This window comes from Aulostomus chinensis, chromosome 14, assembly GCF_037954235.1.
Source record: "Aulostomus chinensis isolate RoL2024-O1b breed Wild chromosome 14, RoL_Achi_v1.0, whole genome shotgun sequence".
Lineage (NCBI taxonomy): Eukaryota > Metazoa > Chordata > Actinopteri > Syngnathiformes > Aulostomidae > Aulostomus > Aulostomus chinensis.
The window spans coordinates 5,021,026-5,043,967 of NC_141333.1; the positions used below are offsets into that span (position 1 = coordinate 5,021,026).

A 22,942-nucleotide genomic window follows, 5' to 3' on the forward strand; every position below is an offset into this window, starting at 1 on the left:
TTTTAATGTCGAAATCAAAAATGCCATTGGAACAAGGAGGCCTTCTTTATTCATATTTACACATTGAATTCATTTTTCAGCCAATAGAAACACAAGTCACGTATAAGTGTCTGACCCAAAGAGTACTGTAGACCGCTGTGAACACAAAATAGCAATGCTGATTACATTCATCCAGTCGATCGGATAGGATGTTGCACAGAACCCACACTAACGAGCTACTGCAAAGCATCATAATGGAAGAAAAAGGCTTAGAATAAGATATTACACACAATCCTTGATAAAAGAATACAAAAATAAAGTCTTCAAAATCATAAAACATAATGTCTAGACTAGACCAAAAACTAACAGCGTCTTCTTCTTCTTCATCCTTCTTCAGTGTGCTTAAGGCTCTACAACCGCAGAGGATAGGGCTGGTTGTTTGAGCAGGGAAATAGAAGCTGGGACAAAAGAAAGTTAAAATCAACTGCTTTTACATCTGCTGCCGCTATAATATCAGCCTGAAGGGAAGAATTTGTATCCAGGGAATAAGATATGTGATGGGTCCTTAAGAATCCTACAATTTGACCCTCGTTCTCTCAGAGGAGGAAAAATTCTTTGTTATACACTAGTTTGAGGTAAATGTTGTGAATATAGAGTGAAGAAAGAGGAATTCAGTTCCTCCCTTTACGGATTAAAGTAAAAGTACACCAGCCCTCTAGTAATCAGTTAAGCTACAGGCATTTTTGAAAGAAATGATTGAAATTGTGATATTTTGTCATTTTACAATCATGATATGTAGCTGGAACTACTTCCCAGATCAAAGTGCACATCAAAAAGTAGTGCCTATGTATCTGGTTCAAAAAATTTATTTCATAACAAATATTATACACGACACACTTATATTAATGTGGTTAAAAGCCATCTTGAAGAAGCCAGTATTAACTTTTGACTGAGGAATGCTTCGATTTGCATTCGCTACCATTCGTTGCGCTAAGCTAACTAGCATTCATCCAGTCCCCGTGACTCACCCTCCCTGGGAAAGAGAGTGGTGTCTATCTTCTCGTCTGGCTCTGGTCAGGATGGCAAACCCCAAGCTGATTTCATGAAAAGCTGGTGTGTTGATTTAACCACAGTTTTGAGGTATCTCTACTCAATACGAGACAGGCTGCTTTTCATTGTCACGCCTCACTGGAATAGAGGGCCACGGAAGCGCTTAAGTTGTCTGATGCCTTCCATTCAGATACTAATGAGGCGCGGTTCTGTTTATAGCCTCTGACATCAGCGTGTTTCCATGGTCCGAATCTTCATTGGAGTAGATTTGCTCAAGACAAATTATTTCCATGCAAGTCGTCGTTAGAGGAGGGTCACCTTCCCCTCGCACGCGAATCCTGATGGTCCACCAATCAGAAATACCACTTCTATCATCTTTAGACCCCATCCATCCATCCATTAGCTGGAAGGCTTATCCTTTTAGAGGGTAAGTGGAGGGATGGAGTCAGTCTGAGATGACATTGGGGGAGATGTGGGGTTCTCCCAACCATCCACACACATATACACAGCTATGGCCTAACCTTCATGTTGTCAGTCAGAGGAAGGCGCAGGGAGAAAATGCTAACTGCATACATACCAGCTGCACACAGAACATCTCCGTCCGACCAGCAGAGTTAAACCTCAGGCTTTTACAATCATCTTTGTCTTCAGACCATCATTGCCCTAAAAGTTAAAGTCAAAAGTGTGAATCAATCAGTTGCACATTTGAGTTAACCTCTGAATGCAACAAGTATGTAACATGTCTTTCCCCACAAAAATGGTGTATTGTTAAATTTTTGATGGTAACTTTTCAAGACTGAAGAGACTACAACCAGTCTGTCAGTGGGAGGATGTAGTGGCATCTAGTGGTGAGGTGTCAGATTTAGAGAGTGTGAAGAGGAGCTTACGATGGCCATCAAGCTACGTTATCTGTCCAGCATAAGAAAGAAGCTAACTTTGCTATGAATGCACTTCTTCATGTTTTTAACTCTTTGATGTCAAGGATTCACGCAAGGCTAAGTTAGCGTTGTTGAACACAAAATACGTCTGTACATGGCACACGCCTTCATTAAAAAAGGTGGTTGCCAACAAGTTGCTAAACAGCTCGGCAGAAGATGTGCAGGACATTAAACATCAGCATCAGCAGCAGCAGCAGCAGCAGCAGCGATGCAGAAGTCATGCGTTGGTGTTGCTCGTCGTATACCTGATGTTAGCATGTTACACATCCAAGTCCATGAACGTGGTGTCACGTGGAAGACAAACTTTTGTTTGCCACATAGTTTAATTCCTGCAATAATCCAAAGTCCACTGTAAAACTTCCGTCTGCTTTTGGTCAAGGTAACACACGGTGATGGTGATGCTGACCTCTGGATTGGCCCACAAAAAGTGCTTTTGTTGGAACCTGTTTAGGTTTGTCGGTCAAGTGGAGGCTGAGGAGTAAGAGGCGGACCTACACGGCAGGATTAAGATCAAATACTTGGAGTCTTTTAGGCAAAGGATCTCTTCTTTTCTTCCTGTTCCTGGTGATGAAGATGACGTGGATGCTGTTTTATGTGAAATGTTGGCTGGAAAAAGTTAAAAAAAAACAAACATGTTGACATTGAAAAGGGTAGCGTACACAGATCCACCATCTGTGTAGGATCATTGTATTTGTCACGGTGAGCACCATCCTGCTATTTGAATTATGTGTTTGTGAATGCGGAGGAGATTTGTCAAGTGTGAGGAAATAACCCTGATGCTGTCACCAGAGTTACCCCGGCTCAGGCTGGGAGGCTGCAGATTTATCATGGAAAGCCTGTGTTACAGAGTGGAAGTGTGACGTTTGAAAGACACGAGCATTAACCAGACAGGGAGCATCCAAGGAAGATTTCACATCATACGGGATGATGCCTGGAGGGAGGAATGGCTCCATTACCAGTGTTTACATTGCCTGACAACCCAGCGGGGTTTATGATTGCAGAGTTGGATGCATGTTGCCTAAAAAGCACTGTACAAATATGCAAACAGTATATGTTTATATAATCCAGATCTTGGAAGTGCTTTCATGCTGTTTAGGCAGTAATTTATCAGTGAAATGTGTTGGAAAGCTGAAAAAAAAAAACATTTATGAGAAGAAGAAAATAACCATTTGTTTTTAGGTCTTTTACGAGTAAGTCTCCTTTCAGAAAACTTCTGAACGCTGGGCAACGGAATTTTTATCAACTGGGGCAATGCAAAGTGAAGGATTGATGATATTTGGGGCTCCTTCATCAAAGTGAGGATCGTCTGGGTCAGTGATGGATCGATTTTATCGATCCAGTTGCATAAATAATATGAAGAAATACGGTGTGAAAACATGTTCATGTACTCAAAAACCAAAGTCATATTTTTGTCCACATCACAAAGAGTTGCCACACAGGAAAAGCTAGATGTAGCATGGCAACAGTCTCAGGGACAAGCTCCTGTTCAGGTGTGTGTGTGTGTGTGTGTGTGTGTGTGTGTGTGTGAGTGTGTGTGTGTTGCGCTCGCCAAAAAAAAAAGATGAAGAATGGATGTCGCCTTTATTTCAATATTTCAGCACACATACACGTGCGCGCGCGCGCGCACACACACACACACACACGCTGTTCATGTGCTACTCGGTGCACGCTCACGCGCAAACACACACTGGCGTCCTCGTTCCATCTTCATCCATCTCCCTCCCTCCCTCCTCCCTCCCTCCCTGCACGGGGGATAGATGGGAGGAGACGCTTCTGCTGAATGCAGCGGGGCTTTTACGGTAACGGAGAAGATAAGGAAGGGCACCGCTTCTCTCCTGAGCAGAGAGACTCGGTCACGGATCCGCTCGCCTGGTGTGATTTTCATAACCTGACCTTTTCTTTCCCCGGTGCAGCTTTTTTTCTTTCTTTCTTCTTCCTCTTTTTTTAAATTTTTTTATTATTTTATTTTTTTTACACTCGGAAGCGCAGTGGCATCATTTACCTATTTGCCGGGAAAATCTGACTATAAACTTGGATTTTAACCACTGAACAATCCAGAAATGTATCATACAAACCGGATTGATTCGCCCGCCTCCTCCGTTTTCTGGTCCGGAGGGTGTTAAAGATGCGGCTGGCTGCGTGGGTGAAGGTACCTGTCTCAGTCACACCGGCTCGGTTCGTCTGACTGATCCTGCCCGGTGCTGCGGTGTCCACGGGGGCCACCAGTGATTTTTATTTTAACGGATCCGCCACCAGCAGCCTGACAGATGGATAACTACTCTACTTTACAACGTAAGGCAACACGGACAGACATACCTGCTCAGCTGCTTTATGGTGCACAAATTGACGTTTTTAGTGTCATGTATGTGTTAATATGTTCATTTAAATCTGCAGTCATGCACGCACCTGCTGTAAATATTGATTCCACTGGTCACATGATTTCTTTCTCATGCTGAAACTGATCGGGCTGGGATCATGCGACAAACTGACATGATTGGAGTCAATATTTCTTCTTCGGATGTGTTTCTGCAATCCGCTTTGCTACACTATCAGCTCATCACCTCATCTATGGGCCTCTCAAGCGCTGTGATGGGCTAATGAAACAGCCATGACTGCAAGGAGAGAGAGAGAGAGAGAGAGAGAGAGAGAGTGTGTGTGTGTGTGTGTGTGTGTGTGTGTGTGTGTGTGTGTGTGTGTGTGTGTGTGTGTGTTGCTGGGTGGGTGGGTGTGAGGGGGTGTGTGATATATGGGGTAGCGTCATACACCCTCCTGTCTTGATGCAACCCCCAGCCTTTGTACCTTAATACCTTCATGCATTTCATAACACACACACACACACACACACACACACACCTGTTAAATCCACCAGCCTGAGGTATTGTACCTTATTAGACAATTATTTTGCTGTATCAGTCCGTCACACTTGTTAGCAGCTTGTATAATGACACAGACGTGTTCACCTGCCAGCTAACCACTTTATGGCAGCTGCTACACACCTGGACGAGGTGACAGCTTTTTATTGTCTGCATCATGATTTGTCTTGTTGCAGTTTGTTGTCCAGCATTAAGCTGCACCGAACAGCTCAAATGCAGTCCTGACTTTGCAGGGCACTAAAGCAATATGCAAAAAAGGCTCCTTCTTCTAATCAAAGGGAATATTTAATTACAGTCTTCAGTGCAACATATTTCAAAGCCTCTGTGTCTGCGCTCCCTCTGACGCTTTCTATATTAATACATCTAGTCAGCCAGGCAGGCTTTTAATAGCCTTATTTTGTATCATTTTGCAAACAGGCCATTATGTGATTTTAGTATGGGCGACACAGTTCTCTTTAGACAGGCAATTCTGCAGACATGTAGGTTGGTTTGCCTCATTCCCAAAATGAAATAAAAAAGATGTCCCATTTCTGTCACCATGCGTATAATCTGTGTTTGTCTTGGATTATAGAAGTAGAAAAAAAACTCATATTTCATTGATCCTCTGTTTTGTCGGCTGATCTGCTGATTATTAATGGTTCTTGTGGAGTTACGGCTAATCCCGTAATTTTTTTTTTTTTTTTTTTTAATGTTGTCATTTTAGTGATTTTCTAACAGGATTCAAAACTTGAATAAAGTCATCATGGGAGTTTGCAGTCGTCAAAGTACAAGACACGGGGTTTGGATTTTAATTGTATTATTGAAGTGTGTTGTAGACGCGTACACACCTGATTCTCACCAAATACAGAAGCCCTGAAGGGGAAACCTTGGTACTTTTTGACGCCATTTTGGACTCAGTACGTCAATGGACACGGCACAAAATAACCTCCCAGAATGGTAGAGGTTCATGTCAGTATGGAGTTAAAAGTGGTGTCATTAGGTTGCTTCTTCACCTCAGCGTGCCGATGTTGCAAGCTCTGAGCTCTTTCCTCATGAGACATAGCTGAGTTTTTGCAGCATCGTACAACATGTCTGGCAGTCAAACTTGCTCGATATCTGGCGAGGCTTATGAGCTCTACTGGAAGCACGGCGTTTTGCATTTTTACCAACAGAAGAATTATTATGTCCCGGTTGAACGGTGAAAGCTACATTTTCAGGTCAAATCCTGGAAGGGAATTCCAACATAGAATGTAGGGATGTGAAGTGGCTGTGCGTCTTCCGTCTGACACCTTCATTGAAATATCGTCTCGTTAAAAACAAGGTCAGTAGCAGAATTAGTGCAGTCCATGTACTTGCAGTAGGTGTTAGTTTCTGATGTAAAGCTGGTTGATTTTTATTATTATTTTTTTTAATCTTAGCATGCTAACGTTTGCTAATTTGTGTTTAAGATGAGACTTCCATTTGTTTTCCATAAAAGTAGCTTGTTGGACTTCTTTCAACCTGATGATGGTGCAAGACAAGAAAGTTCTGGGGGTTCAACCTTTGGAAGTCATGAAAATCTGCTCGTGCTTGAAGATATTTCAGTCCAACACAACCTTCCATGTAGCTTTGAGGGGGCATAAAGAGGTAGAAGGAGAGGAAGAGGTTCCATATTTGGGTTGGTATTAACGGTGGGAGTTGTAGCTGTATTTTCTGATCATATATCATACATTGCTCATCTCTTTTTTTCAATTTACTAGGCTTATACTCGAGCTATTCTTGTTCACCTGTAGCTGCAACAAGTACAGGTCCTGATGAGTCTAATTTAAGGAAGTATTGAGCGTTAAGAGGACTCAGCTCTGAGACATGCAGTGCAATTCTCTCCTCCGAGACCAAACTTACATGCAGCTTGTTGAGGTTGGCTCAGGATCTCTGCTGCTCCTTTAAAGCTCCGACAACACGGTGCTGCTGTTCCCACTGATGCTGATGCTGCTGGTTGCCTAGTGACTGTATCCATGAAACCGGCTCCCATCGTCATGGTGATGGGCCAAGGGAAAGAGACCCAGAGAGGGAAGGAAGGAAGGAAGGAAGGAAGGAAGGAAGGAAGGAAGGAAGGAAGGAAGGAAGGAAGGAAGGAAGCGGGGACCGAGCTACCAGTGCATCTGCAGTGAGTGTGACGATGATCAACTGTGATATTATCAAGGACAATGATGATGAAGGTGATGATGATGATGATGGTGGTGGTGGTTTGGGGGATTGTGATATGTTAGTGTTGGCAGTGATGATGCTTAGGAAAGTGAGGAAGATGAGATGGGGAGGTAATCTATTTATCCTCCTTATCACGAAAAAAAGATACTCTGCATGTGACCAAGAAATGACTTCAGTACTTCATATAAGCTAGTAGCGCAATACAGGATAGTACCTGATGAGGTGTCCGTCTTCAGGGACTAGTGGACAATGGGGGTCTGACTGATCCAACATGTCGTTTGCTGACTGGATGTTTCCTACTTTTTATTTGAGCTTGTCAAATAATTCCATTTTAATTCCAAGTTGTTTTATTTTCTTTAAATTTACAGTTAACTTCTTGAAGTAAATGTAAATGCAGCTGCCTGTTGCTATGTTACACGTAGCAAATGTAGTAACTCAGCGGGTTTGACAGGGACATTTTATCATTGACAGGGACAGATTGAGTGGAGGTCCGGGTACTTGGAAGTAATTGAAACCCAGCAACCAATCAGATTGGAGTATTGTTTGTAGTAAGTTTGTATATTTTTATCCTCTCAGTATATTCATAAAGTATTCTTCACAAAAAAAAGGTTCATTGGCTCGTACTGAGCTGACTGTGGTGGACACTTGAGAAATGAAATACTGTATATTGCAGGGATAAACTGCAAAGGATTAGCTGATCAAAGGAAAATTAATAAACTTTTGATAACTGCGAAATCATTTATCATTTCAGCCAACACGTCTGGTTCCAGTTTGTCGAAAATGAGGATATTTCTGCCTCTGCACATCATTATAAACTCATAACTGGTGTATTTGTGCTCTGAAAATTGAATTGTTAAACATTTAAAGATCTTCATCTGCAGATTAATTGATACGGAGACTATTCTGTATATTAATTTGTTGCAGCTACTCCAGTATTTCGTGTGTAATTATCATTTTAGCAGAGCCTCAGAGTGAAGCTGTGATAGATTGACTTGAAGCAGAGACTACACACTATAATATCATCCTTTTTCTTCCCCCCCTGTTTCATAAAACGAACAAATCCATATGTTACGGAACAGGATTTTAGAGAGGGGAGAAGAACAGAGGGAGGGGGGAGGAAAAGACAGAAATATCCTTTTTGTCACGGCACGTACTGTACTGACAGATCACATAGGCTGCATGAAACTGCTCCAAACTCTGAGGATATATTTATCTCTTTGGTTTTATTCATTTAACTGGTTTAATGTGATTTTTTCCCCCCGTGTGGTTTACATAGGAGCATCTATTCTGATCCATCCCTCCTGTATCAGTGACAGTGTTGCTATGGTTACGTCATGCACATAGTTCTCTCTAGGGTGATATAATTATTTTGCACGACTTTGGATCCCGTTTCCTCGTGAAAGGAGAGTAGATTGTGGTGTGAAATATTTAAGCGTGCCGAATGCTGCAGAGGGTCATATATTATGAATTCCTTCAGATTAAATGAGTCAGATTTAACTTGGATGATGTCGTAATTCTGAATTGTGCTGGTAAAGCAACAATAAAGAGTATAACGTGTCTGGGCATCGGAATTACAGTCGACAAGGAAATCTAACCAAACCGATTTCGATGTGGAAAGATCCCCTGGTGAATGGTGACGCAGGTTTGATGTGTAAGAGGATTCAGGCAGCGTACATCACTAAGAAGCTGAAAGTGAATCACAAAAACCTCAGTGCAGCACTTAGCATACGGATGCCGGCCGATATGATACGCTATTAATGCCCCGCCTACTCTGTCGTATGGTATTGCTGAATCTGTAGCACAAAAGTTTTAAGTTTTACATGCATTATGTCGTGTACTGGTCTGCGTGTTCTCCCTGTTCCTGCGTGGGTTCTCTCTGGTACTCCAGCTTCCTCCCACAGTCCAGAGACATCAAGAGGGGACGAGGCTGATTGATACTCTAAATTGACTGTAGGCGTGACTGTGAGTGTGAATGGTTGTCTGTCTCTATGTGTTGGCCCTGTGATGGACTGGTGACCCGTCCAGGGTGAACCCCGCCTCTTGCCCGAAAGCTGCTGGGATAGGCTCCACCCCCTGTGACTCTTAAAAGGATAAGTGGTAGAAAATGGACAAATCACGACTTTGTGATCATCAGATCCACCCTCACGTGGCGTAACAACAACAGTATCGGCCATATCTTTATTTTAAAATAATTCATTGACAGGTATTTCTCTTCCCAAAAACAAAGAATTTTCAGGATATTTATATAGAAGTACAATTTTTTTTTAAAAAGGAAAAAAAAAGCTCATTTGTAGGCCATGAATAGATTAAATTGATTAAAGGAGCAAGTTGTATCAAGTGGCCTCAAAATAACTAAATTTGGGAACAAGTTATATCTCATGTCCTGGGTTTTTTTTTTTTCTTCCTTTCTGTGCCCAAACAAGAAGAAGAGGAAAAAAAATCCCCCTCAGGCCACTCCAAGGTTCTCTACATGTTCTGTGCCAACCAGCAGATTTGGGCCCCCCACTACTTTATATCCTGTGGTGCAAGATGCCAGTATCAGTTCTGTCATGCAGTTCCTCAGGCTTCTCTTCAAGATGGAGCGTCCACAGCTGAGGTTCACCAGGCAACATCTTTTTTAGCGATACAAAGATGGGACAGGTCATATCAGCACTGCCGGTATTTCTCTGTCTCAACAAGCAGTATGCCTTCATTGAGCGCGACAGCCACTAGAACGAGGAAGAAGATGACCTGTCACTGACGAGGCAGGAAGTCAAGCCTGGCTACGGCTGCCAGGATGTGTCCAGTGTGTTTTAAATAAAGCTGCTTTTCAAGGGTGAGGAAAATAGGGCAGCAGCAGGGCCGCATCTGTGACTCGCTGGTCGGACTGTTAATTGCATGGGCATCATCCAATTTGAGTGTTTCTGGTGGTGATGATGATATTAAACAAAGTAACAGTTTGGCAAAAACCATAGGTAACCATGCAGCCATTAAACACACTGGCAGGACTGTGGCACGGTGTTTCACACTAAACAGCAGGCTCAGGAAGTGTGTGTGCGTGTAAGTGTGTGTGTGTGTGTGTGTGTGTGTGTGTGTGTGTGTGTGTGTGTGTGTGTGTGTGTCTGCGTGCGTGGGGATAGCTGAGTCTTTCACACGAATCATCCAGCGTGACCTGGAGGTCAAACTGAAACTATGTGTGCAGGTTTATTTGCCTCCATGTTTCCAGTCTGCTTAGTTACAAATTAAAGGTTCTAAGATTTAGTTGTACCGTGGCTCGGTTGGTAATTCCAGAACTACTAATCTACTACTACTAAACATCAGTAGATGTGGACGTGTATAGTTGGAGTGAACTGTTCTGCTTGGTTAAATTGAATAAACAACTATATTTATTATTTGAATGTGTTTCTGTATTGACTGAACCCACCAATCATCCAAGTATTATCCAAAGGTCACACACTTTAAAAGCGTTTGAATTATTTATACTTTACCTGCCTTACGCATGCTTTTATAACAGTGTTTATTTCATTCATAAAATCAATGATGAAAACAATTTTTTTTCCCCTAAACGAGACTTTGACCTTTGCTAAGACTGGATCCCTGAGTTTGAAAACTATGATGAAATTATGTTAACATTTTTTTTTTCGGGAGGGGCTGAAATGTTTGTGGAGGGCTGTAAGGCATTTGAATAAAATGAATAAGGAAATAAGAGTCTTGAGCTCCAGACGTCTGCTGAGTATTCGGCTTAAGGGACTTACTCTGCTTTGGCGATGTGATGAATTGTGGTGGTGTGTTTCAGTTCTGGAGCTCTTCGCTCAGCCTCCTCACGTCACTTAGCTTGAGTTAGGAGGGTTAAACGTCAGAATGAACAGAGGAAGAGCAGTAGGAAATGAGCAGATTCTTCCTGAACTGACACATAATGGGATCAGTGATACACACCTGAGCTGCCAAGATCCTTTTAATGTTCCAATACAGTAAGTCAACCACCACTGACACAACCAAATTGTTGGCTCTCCCAAAATGCATGCCAAGTCAAAACTGGTCCAGTAATTCCTGGAGAGAAGACTGTGTGACAGTTCCCTTGGAGATGAGAGGGGAAGGGGGGGTGTCTAAATGCATCCCGAGTTGCTTGGTCCACATGTTGCCGTGGGCAACCCAAGCTCCTCTTAACGGGACAAAGGCCAGGGCAGTCTCTGGTCTGAGCTCTTCATTAGACGACTCTGAGGATGTTTGAGTCCTGCAGTGAGCGAGAGGGAGACAGAGAACGACCCTGAGGCCTCTCTTACTCTTTAAAATCCTCTCATCCGTTTCAGACTCACAGCATTTAACATGGAGGTAATTTAAACCTTTTGAGTCTATTAATAAAAGCCATTTCAGAGTAGTAAAAATAGCTACATCCTACATTACTGAAAGAATGACCGGATAAAAACAGAGGAAGAGCACAATGGAAACACAACTGCAATCAAGTTGCAAAAGAAATTGGCTCTAAATTCATGGCCATTTTGCTCTAAAATCTTCAGAATCTTTTCTCAAGCAACACACACACACACACACACACACACACACACACACACAGTGAACAGAGAGACAAAGTGGCAGTGAGGAAGAGCGGGTGGGATGTGGAGGGCAGGGTAATCTCTCTGAAAGTCCCCAGCATCTGCCTCCTGCTCTGCTCTGTCTGCTTGGGCTCAGCTGTCACTGGCTATCAGACAGAAAGAGACTGAGGGATGGCTTGTGTCAGTCACACTGGTGTCTGCTGCTCGCTGGCATTTTACCATCGCAGCGAGACAGCAGCTTCTCTGTTACTGCCATCCTTTATACATTTGAGTTCAATCCTCAAAGGCCCAGCAAACATATTTTAACCATCAGCTTTGTGGCCAGAGCGACGTAGTTAGATGTAAAGTAACGGTGGTGGATAGAAAAATGGGGCACCAGTCAAAATGTAACAATATTTATATCTGACGACAAATGTGGGGCTGTTTGCTTGTTCTGCCAGGGAGATGCCGTTGTCAAAACACACCCACATGGTCCTCACAGGCAGATGAATCTGACTTTTCTGAGTGTTAAACTCAGTAAAGGAGACAAAAAATGTAATATTATAGTGCATACATTACATACAGGACTGATATTTTTGATCGCTTACGGCAGTGTTAACAAAGCCCAGTGTGATGTCATCAAACAGCTCACAACTGTCGCCAGAGTCTATCGTATTTCGCTGTGGTTTGATCCACTCGCTGATCTGACCTTTCGCTCTGTTGTTGGTCTCCTCTGACCTTTGGGGAAACATCAAATACTTGACCATGTCTTTTAGGTGTGAGGCAGGTTGTGTAAAGTGGATTTTTATTCCAGGGAAAGTTAAGTTGCGGCTGTGAGAGAGATCTCAAATCGCTGAAAGTGTGCTCACAGTCACGGTGAGCTGAGATCAGGGCAGGGCCATTTGTAGTCCTTTCCATGAAAAGCGATGTGTCATAATTCTTACTCTAAAGCAAGTAGTTGTGAGGCAGTCGGAGGATACAGCCGACTTTGCAGCTCTGCTTCATGCAACTTTGTTTTCAAAATGGTATTTTTAGTGGGATGATATGACCATTTGTCAGACATTTATTTGAATTTTAACTCTAACTGCAATTACTCCCTTACAAACTCGCCTGAATATGCTCCGATGAACTGTTGAGAACTTTACACACAGAAATCATACGAATGTTTCATGAGAATCTGTTGACTACGGACGCCGTGGCAGGGATTTTACCCCTTTCTGATGGAACCCCTTTGCAACCATGAAACTCCCCTGTCACCTGCCCAGCAACCTGCTGCTGAAGGAAAACTCAGGTACTTTTCACCCTTGGCCTTAAAACCCTACATGTTTTTGGTTCAAAATGATTGACGGGGACCGACGATATTTGAATTGTGTAAATATTGAATGAGATGGATTTGACCTGCAGCTGCAAAACTGCTTCAATGTAATGAGTCAAAGTCTGTCGGCTAAAATGTTTCTGAGTGTCACTGACAACCAAGAAGCCTGCTGTTTGGCTCTCTCTGTTAGCGGGATGTCTCGAAACATTGAGGATTTTTTTTTTTTAATTACATTTAGCTGGATGATTGATGGTTGGATCAGTCGATTTGATATTTGAATCAATCTGACGATATCACACCACCTTGGAGGAGGGCTGTGCTCTCCAGGTGTCCTCTGACATCACTCAGACCTTTATCGTCATGTTTCACTTGCACAGTAGTCAGGCTGTTTCCACGTACTTTCCAGTTGTGTTTACATGTTTTAATGGTGCTCATTTTGCCAGTAGAGGGAAGGAGCTCAGTTAGAGATGACATCATAATGATGTGTTTGGCAGCTTTGCTTCACTACTCACTGCTCTTTGGCTTTGTTCATCAGCACAGAGTGTCGTTGACTGCCTCGTTGACGCTAGTATATTACAGCGCCTTGCCATGATCCATTTGTCGCATTAATCAGTATTTGATTGATGCCTCGTTGAATGACTCTTTCCATTCAGGAGTTTATTTGTCTGATGAGATGTGCGATGATGATTTTGTTTGACAGGGTTTGTTCTTTACGTTTGAATAAAGTCCCCAGGCTCACTGAAGCCACTGATGTGTGGAGAATCGTAATAGACCACTCCACTCCACGTGACTGAAGGGAGACCTCGGTGTGTGTGCGTGTGTGTGCATACACAGAGTTGTGTGTCATTGTGGAGTGTGTGTGTGTGTGTGTGTGTGCCAATCCATGCATATCTCAGAGTGTACAGGGTGTGAGGTGCAGTGTGTGTGTGTGTGTGTGTGTGCACGTGCAGTATTGTGTGTCATTGTGGAGTGTGTGTGTGTGTGTGTGTGTGTGTGTGTGCCAATCCATGCATATCTCAGAGTGTACAGGGTGTGAGGAGCAGTGTGTGTGTGTGTGTGTGTGTGTGTGTGTGTGTGTGTGACAGAGAGATGAGATTGCTGACTATGAATCTACCAGTCACACTTTTGGAGCTCCAGCTCTAGAAATCTTTTCCACCGATCACGTGTGTGTGTGTGTGTGTGTGTGTGTGTGTGTGTGTGTGTGTGTGTGTGTGTGTGTGTAATGCTTCATTGACTTCCTCTTTCTTTCTGCAGATCTCTCCCCCCTCTTGTTGACTGTCTCCTTCCATGTAGCGTGCCATATATGCATACATGTAGGCCAGCTCCCACAGGTCTTATGGGCTCTATAGGTGTCCATAGGACTGCCTGTATGGCAGCTGTAAGCTTAAACATGCAGGCAGCAGAGATTCAGTTGTGCATGTGCACTCACAGGAAATGCTCGGTTTCTCAGAGGGTGCAGTGATATGGTGCAGATGATTGTAAATCATTAACACCCATGTTTTTATCTTCCGGTAGGTCCCATTGGCCTCTGGACCCTGGAAGTGCTTTTCCTCATGTGTTACATGTCTATAATTTGTGAGTCTTTCTGCCTACTAGGGCTATATAAAAAAATGGCCATGAATTAGGTTGAAAAAAAAGAAATAATGTCCAACTGATAATATCATTTTAAACTGTTATCACACTGGGTCTGTGGTTGGGAAAAGACATGGATCTGTCTCTTTAGGAGAGATCAAATGAGATTAGTGATGGACATTTTTTTTCAACAGCTTCATATTTATTCAGATTAAGAACTGTATAAATAAATGATGCGAGAATTACACACAAAAAAAAAAAACCAAGCGAGTTTCATTCTGCGTGGACCAAATAATCTATGAGAAAGATGTCCTTGTGACTGAGCAAAAAATTGTTGGAAGGGATTTGGGAAACACACTCTTGGAAAACAAATTAGATTGTCAGTTAAACTGTAACTTTTGCTTGAAGAATGTAGAGTTCATTTCACATTAGATTTACAGATCTTGACAGGTTGCAACCATCAGCCACCAAATAGATTGTGGATAAAGTTAAACAGTAAAACGAATTTCAGTCTTAAATCCAGACTGAGAGAGAAATGAATGTGTATCCGGTCTAAAGGTGCTGGGGAAGCCTGCTCATGCACTGTGCAGAGACAACTACAGACTAGATTGAACAGATATACATGTTACTTCATATTCAGTGTGTTTGTTACTTGAAAGCATGATCTCCAGATAAAGATTTGAATGTTAGAGACAGGCAGAGGTAGGGGTGTGTGGAGTGAGTAATAGCAAGTACAGACTGTCCCACGATGCGAGAGTGACGTATTGTTCCTTTTTAGTGTACAAGAACATTTGCAACCTGCAAGTGTGAAAATCCAGCGTTGAATATTCCTGCAGTCACCAAACTTCCTTCCTCATAGTTCAAGTATGTAATAGGTGAGGATAATACATGGTTTGCACAAATGTTCCTTTCAAGCTCTCTGAATCGTGATGGTGAAGTTTGACGGTGCCCAGGTATGTGGGAGTGAAGTGTCTCACCCTTGACTGACTGGCCCGTATTTGCCTTGTGATGCCCACGTCGCCGTGGTGATGGTGTTGCGTTAAAGCATTTTCCAGAGCGTCTTTGTGTCGTGACTAGTGGGCTTCATACCAGTGTGTTCGCACGGCGCTGCCTCCTCATGGTGACTGCACTCCTCCTGTCTCTGTCTGTCCAGACTTGGGAAGGTGTTGGAGTCCGTGGTGACTCTGCTCTGCTACATGCTGTCTGCCAGATACTGATAATAACCACCATGACTGCCTGTGATACAATGGTATAAAGGTGGTTGGAGGGGTGCTGATGATCATATGATGCATCACTCCTCCAACTTTCATCAGAATCAGACGAGTCTGGATGTTCTTGTGAGCGTCCTCCGTCCCCCCCTTGGGATGTAACATTTCGTGCTTTCAGTATTCTGAACTAGATCATTGCTGTCTGTGTCTATTTACACATCAGACTTGACTTACTTAATCCCTTTTTATCCCGTTTGGGGTTGTAGGGTGTCCACCAGAGCTCTCCCTCTCCCTCGACTCTGGGCCCAGAATGTGGCTTATGAGTAGCTGCCTCTGTTTTCAGGCTTTTTTGTCACAGCTGGGTGGGTGATTGGACCTGTCAGTGTCCATGCAGTCTGTCTGAATCTCTGAATTTGTTTCTGTCTGGATGTGCGTTTTCGTACCGTCTCTTCAATGGCTGCTAGTCCCCTTCCCACGGTGACGTCTTCCCAGGGAAGGATTACAACCCCACACTGCATGGAGCCATGATATTACAGCTTTGGGTTGTGTACAAGCTGTCCCAGCACCTCAAGGTGATGACCTCACCAGCAGCGTGACATGACATGAAAGACGTTTAAACCAAGGAAGAAACCTAAGTGTGTCACAGATGGGGACGAATAGGAATACAGGACACCAGTGTACATTGTTACTTCCGCCAGGTCGTGTTTTAGGTCCTGTTGGTTTGGCGCCACGTAGGCCCGCTCGTCGCTGTTTGATGCGTTGCTTTCTAGTTTGTTTTAGTATTTGATTATGAATCCTGCAGGTGGAATTTTCATTTCTTTAAAAAAACAAAAAAAACAACGAAATTTAGCACGTCAGACTGTTGCTGATGTGGCTTCTGGCAAAAACGGTTGTATATCGCCATACTGGTTCCTGCAAAAAATAAATATCATAAAATAGAATGATACAGTTTTAAATCTTTATTGCTCTCCTCCATCTCCCTGCCTTACTCTTCAGTTCTCTGTGGCACTACAGTCACTTGTCATAAAGAACCTGCACCACTTGTTACGGCATAAACTCTGATCCATCAAAACAGAGGGAGCAATTTAGCAGAACTACAGTACGATCACTCACTGTGAAGCTGCCAATTAAAGCGTTTTCTCCCCGGATACACGCGTGGATGTGCCAGTTTGCATTAGGCTATAGGACAGCAGTGACAACATGGTTTGAGTTGCACTTGAAATCTTATTCAGAGTCATTGCAGTCGGTGTCGTGTTGCTGGATGTGTGTAACTTTCATAATAAGATAGAAGTGAAAAATGTGTTTTGTTTTTTTGTTTTGTTTTTCATATTAGATCCCTCATCAAGAACACTTGGAAACTGGTGTTTTTCTAAGTACATGAAAACTGCAACATGAAAAGGAATTGAAATTAAAAAAAAAAATTGTATTTCTCAAAATTGTCTGCTTGAACCATCATCAAGTTTGGTCCAAGTGATTTTGACAGTTAATGACGGGGGATCTCGCCTCACAAATCCTTAGTGACTAAAAGCCTTCGGAACGATGCAGCTCTGTTATATTCACAGTAACAGTCAGCTGTGAAACACATTGTTTGTCTCAACTGCACTCAGAAACACTGACTTTACATTCAGTCCACAGAATTATAAAACATTATTCGGTGGGTGTAAATGATTTCCATTCCCAGTCCATTTTCCTCACCTGAGGGACTGGTTCAGCAGTGTTGTATAAAGCTTGTCAAAATGCTGCTCTTAGCCAGGGCTTTTTAATTAGTGTTTTATGGTCATTTGGGGTAATTGAGTCCCCGGTTACCATAGCAACTGCTCACTGCGCAATTTCCATGGACTGTTAAGGAAAGCTTTAGGGATAAAAACTTACCAAAAGCTGTTTATGCAAATGGGGGCTGTCATGCAGCGCGAGGAAAACATTTGAAACCCCGCAAAACCGTTAGAGAGGCCATGCTTTGTCTGAGAGGGGTTTGGATTCTGGCAGCAGACGGTGGCGTGCACCGCTGTTGAAGTGACCTTGAGCTAGACACTGAACCCAAATTAGTCTAAAGGCAAAAGACACAATACGTTTTAAAGCCACAGTGTATGAAGAGATATTTTGAAAAGAGGTGGAGGATGATGGGAGGAGGAGGGACAGAGACAGCAGCAGGTGATGGATGGAGTGAACGCATGAATAGAGATCCAGACAGTCATGCACAGCTATCAGCTGGCAGTAAAGAAGAGAGATTGACTCCTGGCCAGAGAGAGAGAGAGAGAGAGAGAGAGGGATGACAGAAAGATAGAGAGGTTGTTCCAGATAGCAGCAGGTCTCACAGTGTGTACAGAGAGTCTTTCAGGTGAAGGTGAGTCGTTCTCTCGCAAATCAGGACTCTGTGTGCTCTGAATTCAACACGTTGTAGAGAAAAAAAAATGACGGTCAGTTGGGGATTCATTATCACAAGATGAATTAGGTTTAGGACTTTGTCGCTGAGTAAACAGTGACGAGGTGATGAGGTTCGGGGTGAGGCATGGAGAAGTATCTGTAGACTGAATTTAAGGGTAGAAGGGGTTCCCTTCCCTGGCAGCTGGCTTCCAAAGGAGAATATCACGGAGGGTTTGATTATCAGCCACGATGCTGTAATCATCTGAGCTCAGTTCACCACAAGCAAGCAGGTTGAGAAGTGATTGTATGCCAATTTAATTCAAGTAGAAATAAGAATATATAGTGCTTGGACAATGGAAGGTGACAATGATGAGACCAGGAGCAGATGAAGGGACCAGTGAGGACCAGGCGGAGGACTGAGGAAAACGAGCAAGAGGAGAGAGACATATTTAAAAAGACAGCAGCAACATGATTGGGTGTTGCTGTGCGGTTCGAGAGAGGAGATCAGCTGGAGTATCTGATAGCTAGGAAGTGACTTAGCGTAGATGAGAGTGAGAGTGGCAGATGATGATGCGTGAGACATTAAACTCTACACCTTAGAGCACCACACAGTCTTCCTGAATGAACTTTCACTGAGCTTCATTACTACACTAGCAGTCACACACACCTGCTAGCCTGAACAGTACTGTCACCACTCGTCTCTCTTGGTCCTCCGGGCTGATGGGAGAATGCCAGACACTGTCCCAGCTTCCTAAACTGAAGCTAGCAAGCAAACTGTGTAATCGTGTCCCAGGCCTGGTCCACTCTCCTCAAGGATGCCAAAGTAGCCACTAAACTTACAACCAGAGTTAACTCGGACACGGGTTAATTCAGGTCGACAGCCGAGACCAGACTGTTGTAAACATGCCGTGCTGGTGCTGTGTATGTAGTTCCTTGAAGACAAAGTCTCCATATCCAGGCGTTCAGATGTTCAAGCAAAATTAACCTAAAATATTCAGTGACAAGTGTCGCCCTGTTCTTAGTGGGTTCTATGAATAGTTCAGAGCTTCTAGGTCAACAGTTTGAAGGCATGTGTGTGTGTGTGTGTGTGTGTGTGTGTGTGTGTGTGTGTGTGTGTGTGTGTATACGTGCTTCTCTATCTGGCTCTGAGCATTGGATGAGCTGCTGGTACACCAGCATGGCAAGGTGACCTTAGAAAGTAAATAAATATATAAAAATATATAAAAAAAAACTTTTCTCCATCACTTAAGGGAACATTCTGGAGAATAAACCCTCCCGTGACATTTCTAACCCTAACCCCGTATCCTGACCTTACCCTCAAACCAAATGTACAGTGATAAAAATGAAAATTATTCTGAACTTTGCCCCCAAACAGAAGGTGAGTCTGATATTTGCTTGCACGCACGCATGCACACACACTGGGTCCCATTGATATAGACTGACATTGACATCTTTGTGTCTTCTCTCTGTGTCAGTTTACTACATGACCTTCATTGAGTTTATACTTCAAAAATACTTCTGCCGCATTATAATGGATTATTGGTGCAGTTGCATGAATTAACTTTAATGTTTAATAGCATCCATCCGTCCGTCCATCCATCCATCCCTCCATTCATCCATCCATTTCTATACTACTTATCCTTTAAGGGTTGCAGAGGGGTGGAGCCTATCCCAGCTGACATTGGGTGAGAGGCGGGGTTCACCCTGGACAGGTTGCCATTCTGTTGCAGGGCCATCAGGAGCAATTGGGGCTCAGTATCTTGCTCAAGGACACTTGGACATGGCCACCGGGGGAAGTGAGGATCAAACCAATGACCCTTCGGTTGCTAAATGGCCTCTCTACTGCCGAGCATATATTTTTTAAATGTAGTATGTGCTTAAACCTTCATCACATTTGTCAAACTCACTATCGGTCAGGATGCTGACTTCAAACACCTGGAGGAGGATTACTCTAGCAGGTTTTTACTTTCTCCTTGAGAATCATGATGAGTTAGACCAGACAATACAGTCTGGAGAGATTTCCTTCACACTAAAGCTGATAAGTGTAGATTCAATCACATCCTGCACATAAAAAAATGCATTTTGAATGAGTTGCTCCCATAGAGAGGAACCACAAAGTACCATGACTGATTTAAGATGGCTTCCTTTCTAACTCTTAGTAGGGGGTGGGATGGAGGAAGAAAGGGAAAAAGTTAAACACAGACAGACTGAGGAAGAGCTTTGAGCTAGAGAGAGAGAGAGAGAGAGAGAGAGAGAGAGGGCTGAAAGGGAAAAGACAGAAAGAGGAGATGTGCTGGGGCGTCTCAGGCAGAACTGGGCCACCGAGCGCAACCCTGGAAGAACAGAGAGGAGAGAAAGTACGACTGGCCTGGAAACAGGGGAGAGAGTGAGAGAGGTGACAGAAGGAGAGGAGCAGCTCAAATAAAGTAATTTTACTGTGAGCTTCACACATACTGAGGAACAGCTGGGTGAGTGAGGCCTTCAGATGCAAAAGCAAATAAATCCTTCTGGAAAATGTTTGAAAAGAGTTTCCTCTCTACTGCTGATGATCTCGAGACTTTCCCAAGAACATCACACAGGAGAGGGGAGGTTGAAAATTGAAAAAGGCCCCAAATGACCTGAGTGACAACGAGGTGCATGACCAGTATAAAGGAGGACATCAGATAATTAGCAACAACGCTCATTTGGTGTGTGGAGGAGGTTTAGTGGATGGGTTTGTTGATCCCAGCAAATCACTGCTTGTAGCCCGTAACCAACCACATGCCATGTTGTCAGTTGTGAGTCAGAACTGTTTTGTCTACACCCGTGATCTTAACATCGTAGAATTCATCCGTCCCCTTTGTTCCACTGGCCTTGAAAAAGTAGGCCTGAGCATACCAAAATATCTCTCCCAGAGAGAGGGGTGTTTTTGATTGACAGTCTCAATAAAATGGTCCCCGCAGGCCTTCATGATAACCCAAAGTCACGTTTGATCTCCTTGTGCCATACAGCCGATCATGCATTTGTGGTTTAGAGCTTTCAGACCTTGTCACGTTCTGTTAGAGGAAACGTTTCAAAGCAATGCACTCTGGAGCTAAAGAGGATTTGTTTTTGTGAGCTTGTGTTCTCAGGGTCCTGACCTTTAGTCTATAAAATGGCATTGGCCATAGAACAATCCCATGTTCAGACTTGGGCCCTTGTTTTATTTTATGAAATTCTCTTTCTCATCTCTCAAATAAATGCTGGTACGCAACTCAAATATATATATATATATATATATATATATATATATATATATATATATATATATATATATATATATATTTAATAATATAAAACCAAACACTGCAAATACTCACATTCTGATAGGCTGAAAAAAAATCTTGGTATTTGAGCTTGACAGACGTCTTTAGAGGCAGATTTATATCCATGTGCCGGCTCAAGCCAGACCTTATCTTTGGTGATGCAAGTGACATCGCACTCTGTGTGGTCGTCCCGCTAAAATTACACCACCAAAACGGGCTTTTGTGCCAAGGTGGAGGTTTTTTTTATGTCTACTCGGAGGCAGAAGTGGAGCAAATAGCTTTGCAGTGTGCTAATAAATGTCAAACAGCAGTTATGGTTACTGAAAAATCCGTAGCGCCAAAAATAAGGATGCAAGGTTTTTGGATGTTTTGCAGATATCTTAATATCTTAGAAGTGATTTGGCTCATCTGCCGATACCGAGGACATGCCGCAAATATCGCGAATCCCAACTGGAAAGAGCTCAGACCAGAGCAGATGGTGTGGATGAGTATGTGAAGCTGTTGCAGTCGGCAATGTTGCGATGTGCCGTTACATTTATCGCCACAGCAGAGCAGAGTGTGGCAGGCAGAACTATAAATTGGCTTTATCTTTGTACGAATCGGTACTTTTTCAAGAGCGCCTTTCCTTCGATCAGGTCATCGGACGTTGATCTCGTAGATTATTTTTGCACCGCCCTTTATTAGCTGACATACAAATAAACGCAGTAAGTTGCAATATCTCGGCAGGAACCCAGATTTGTTTCTCCGTGACAGCACGACTCTCTCGGCTGCTTCACTCTGTCTGGCTGCGTGTTTATCTGTCTTTATTGAGCACTATTTATACATCCTGTTAGTCCGTCTAATCCTCTGCCTGTCCTTTTTCACTGCTTGTCTCTGATTGCAGTGCGGACCTAAACTTTTCCCATACAGAGTTTTATTGTTTCCATTCACCATAACTTTTCTGGAGCTCCACTGGAGATTGAGAGTTTAAGTAGTTTGGCCCATTTGGTGCCTAATATGTATTTGTTCATTCATGCATCCGAGCAAAACTGTCCCCTACAGTTTGGGTGCAGCTGAACTGTCAGCTGTTCAGAGTTTTGTTATTTTTAGTGCCAGTGATGTAAGGCTCAGTGAGTTTTACATACATGACACCTGGTGCCTCTAATGAAGGCAGATTAGCTCTCAGTGTGAGAATATCCAGATTATAATCCAGCAAGGATGTTTATGCTCTTTGAGACTTTTTCTTTTTATCAAACGCACCAAGTGATGGTGATTTGTATTTCTGTCACTGTGTGGATGATAATCACATTGGCTCCTCACTTCAGTGTTCATCAGCATCCTTGTGAGTTTTAAAGCCTGAAATCGATATTCTTTAAATTACATTGGGCCTCGTTCGTTAAGTGTTCTTCAGAGTTCTTACACAGAAATTTGGGGGGAAAAAAAAAAAAAACCCTCTTCCCAGACTTCATGGAGAATCACCTCATCGGCCTCCAGGAAGGCACCCCAATGAGAAACACGTCATTAATAGTAAAACAACACCAGAAGTCAAGTAAAGATATATTGAGCCCTGTTCAAATAACGCATACAATAACACAGTACAATGTATTCTGAATGAACTCCGATGTCAAGCACGCTGCTGCATGATGAGGTGTCTTGGCACAGAAAACAATATCAGGCAAATATGTGCCTCTGCACCAAAGTTA

The 22,942-nt window shown here is 43.1% G+C and overlaps 1 protein-coding gene across 11 annotated transcripts in view; it reads left to right on the forward strand.

The window, feature by feature from the left end:
- Positions 1–22,942, forward strand: part of lrrc7 (leucine rich repeat containing 7) — a 101,260-nt gene that overhangs the window by 31,521 nt on the left and 46,797 nt on the right. For 8 of the 11 annotated variants that reach the window (XM_086225556.1, XM_086225557.1, XM_086225550.1 and 5 more), the window contains exon 1: positions 3,540–4,259. The exons of the other annotated variants lie outside the window; for them this stretch is intronic. In XM_086225556.1, the coding sequence (XP_086081682.1) occupies positions 4,235–4,259 (25 nt within the window). In that variant the 5' untranslated portion in view covers positions 3,540–4,234. Of the gene's footprint in view, positions 1–3,539; positions 4,260–22,942 lie in introns of those variants that run through there. 11 annotated transcript variants of the gene reach the window in all.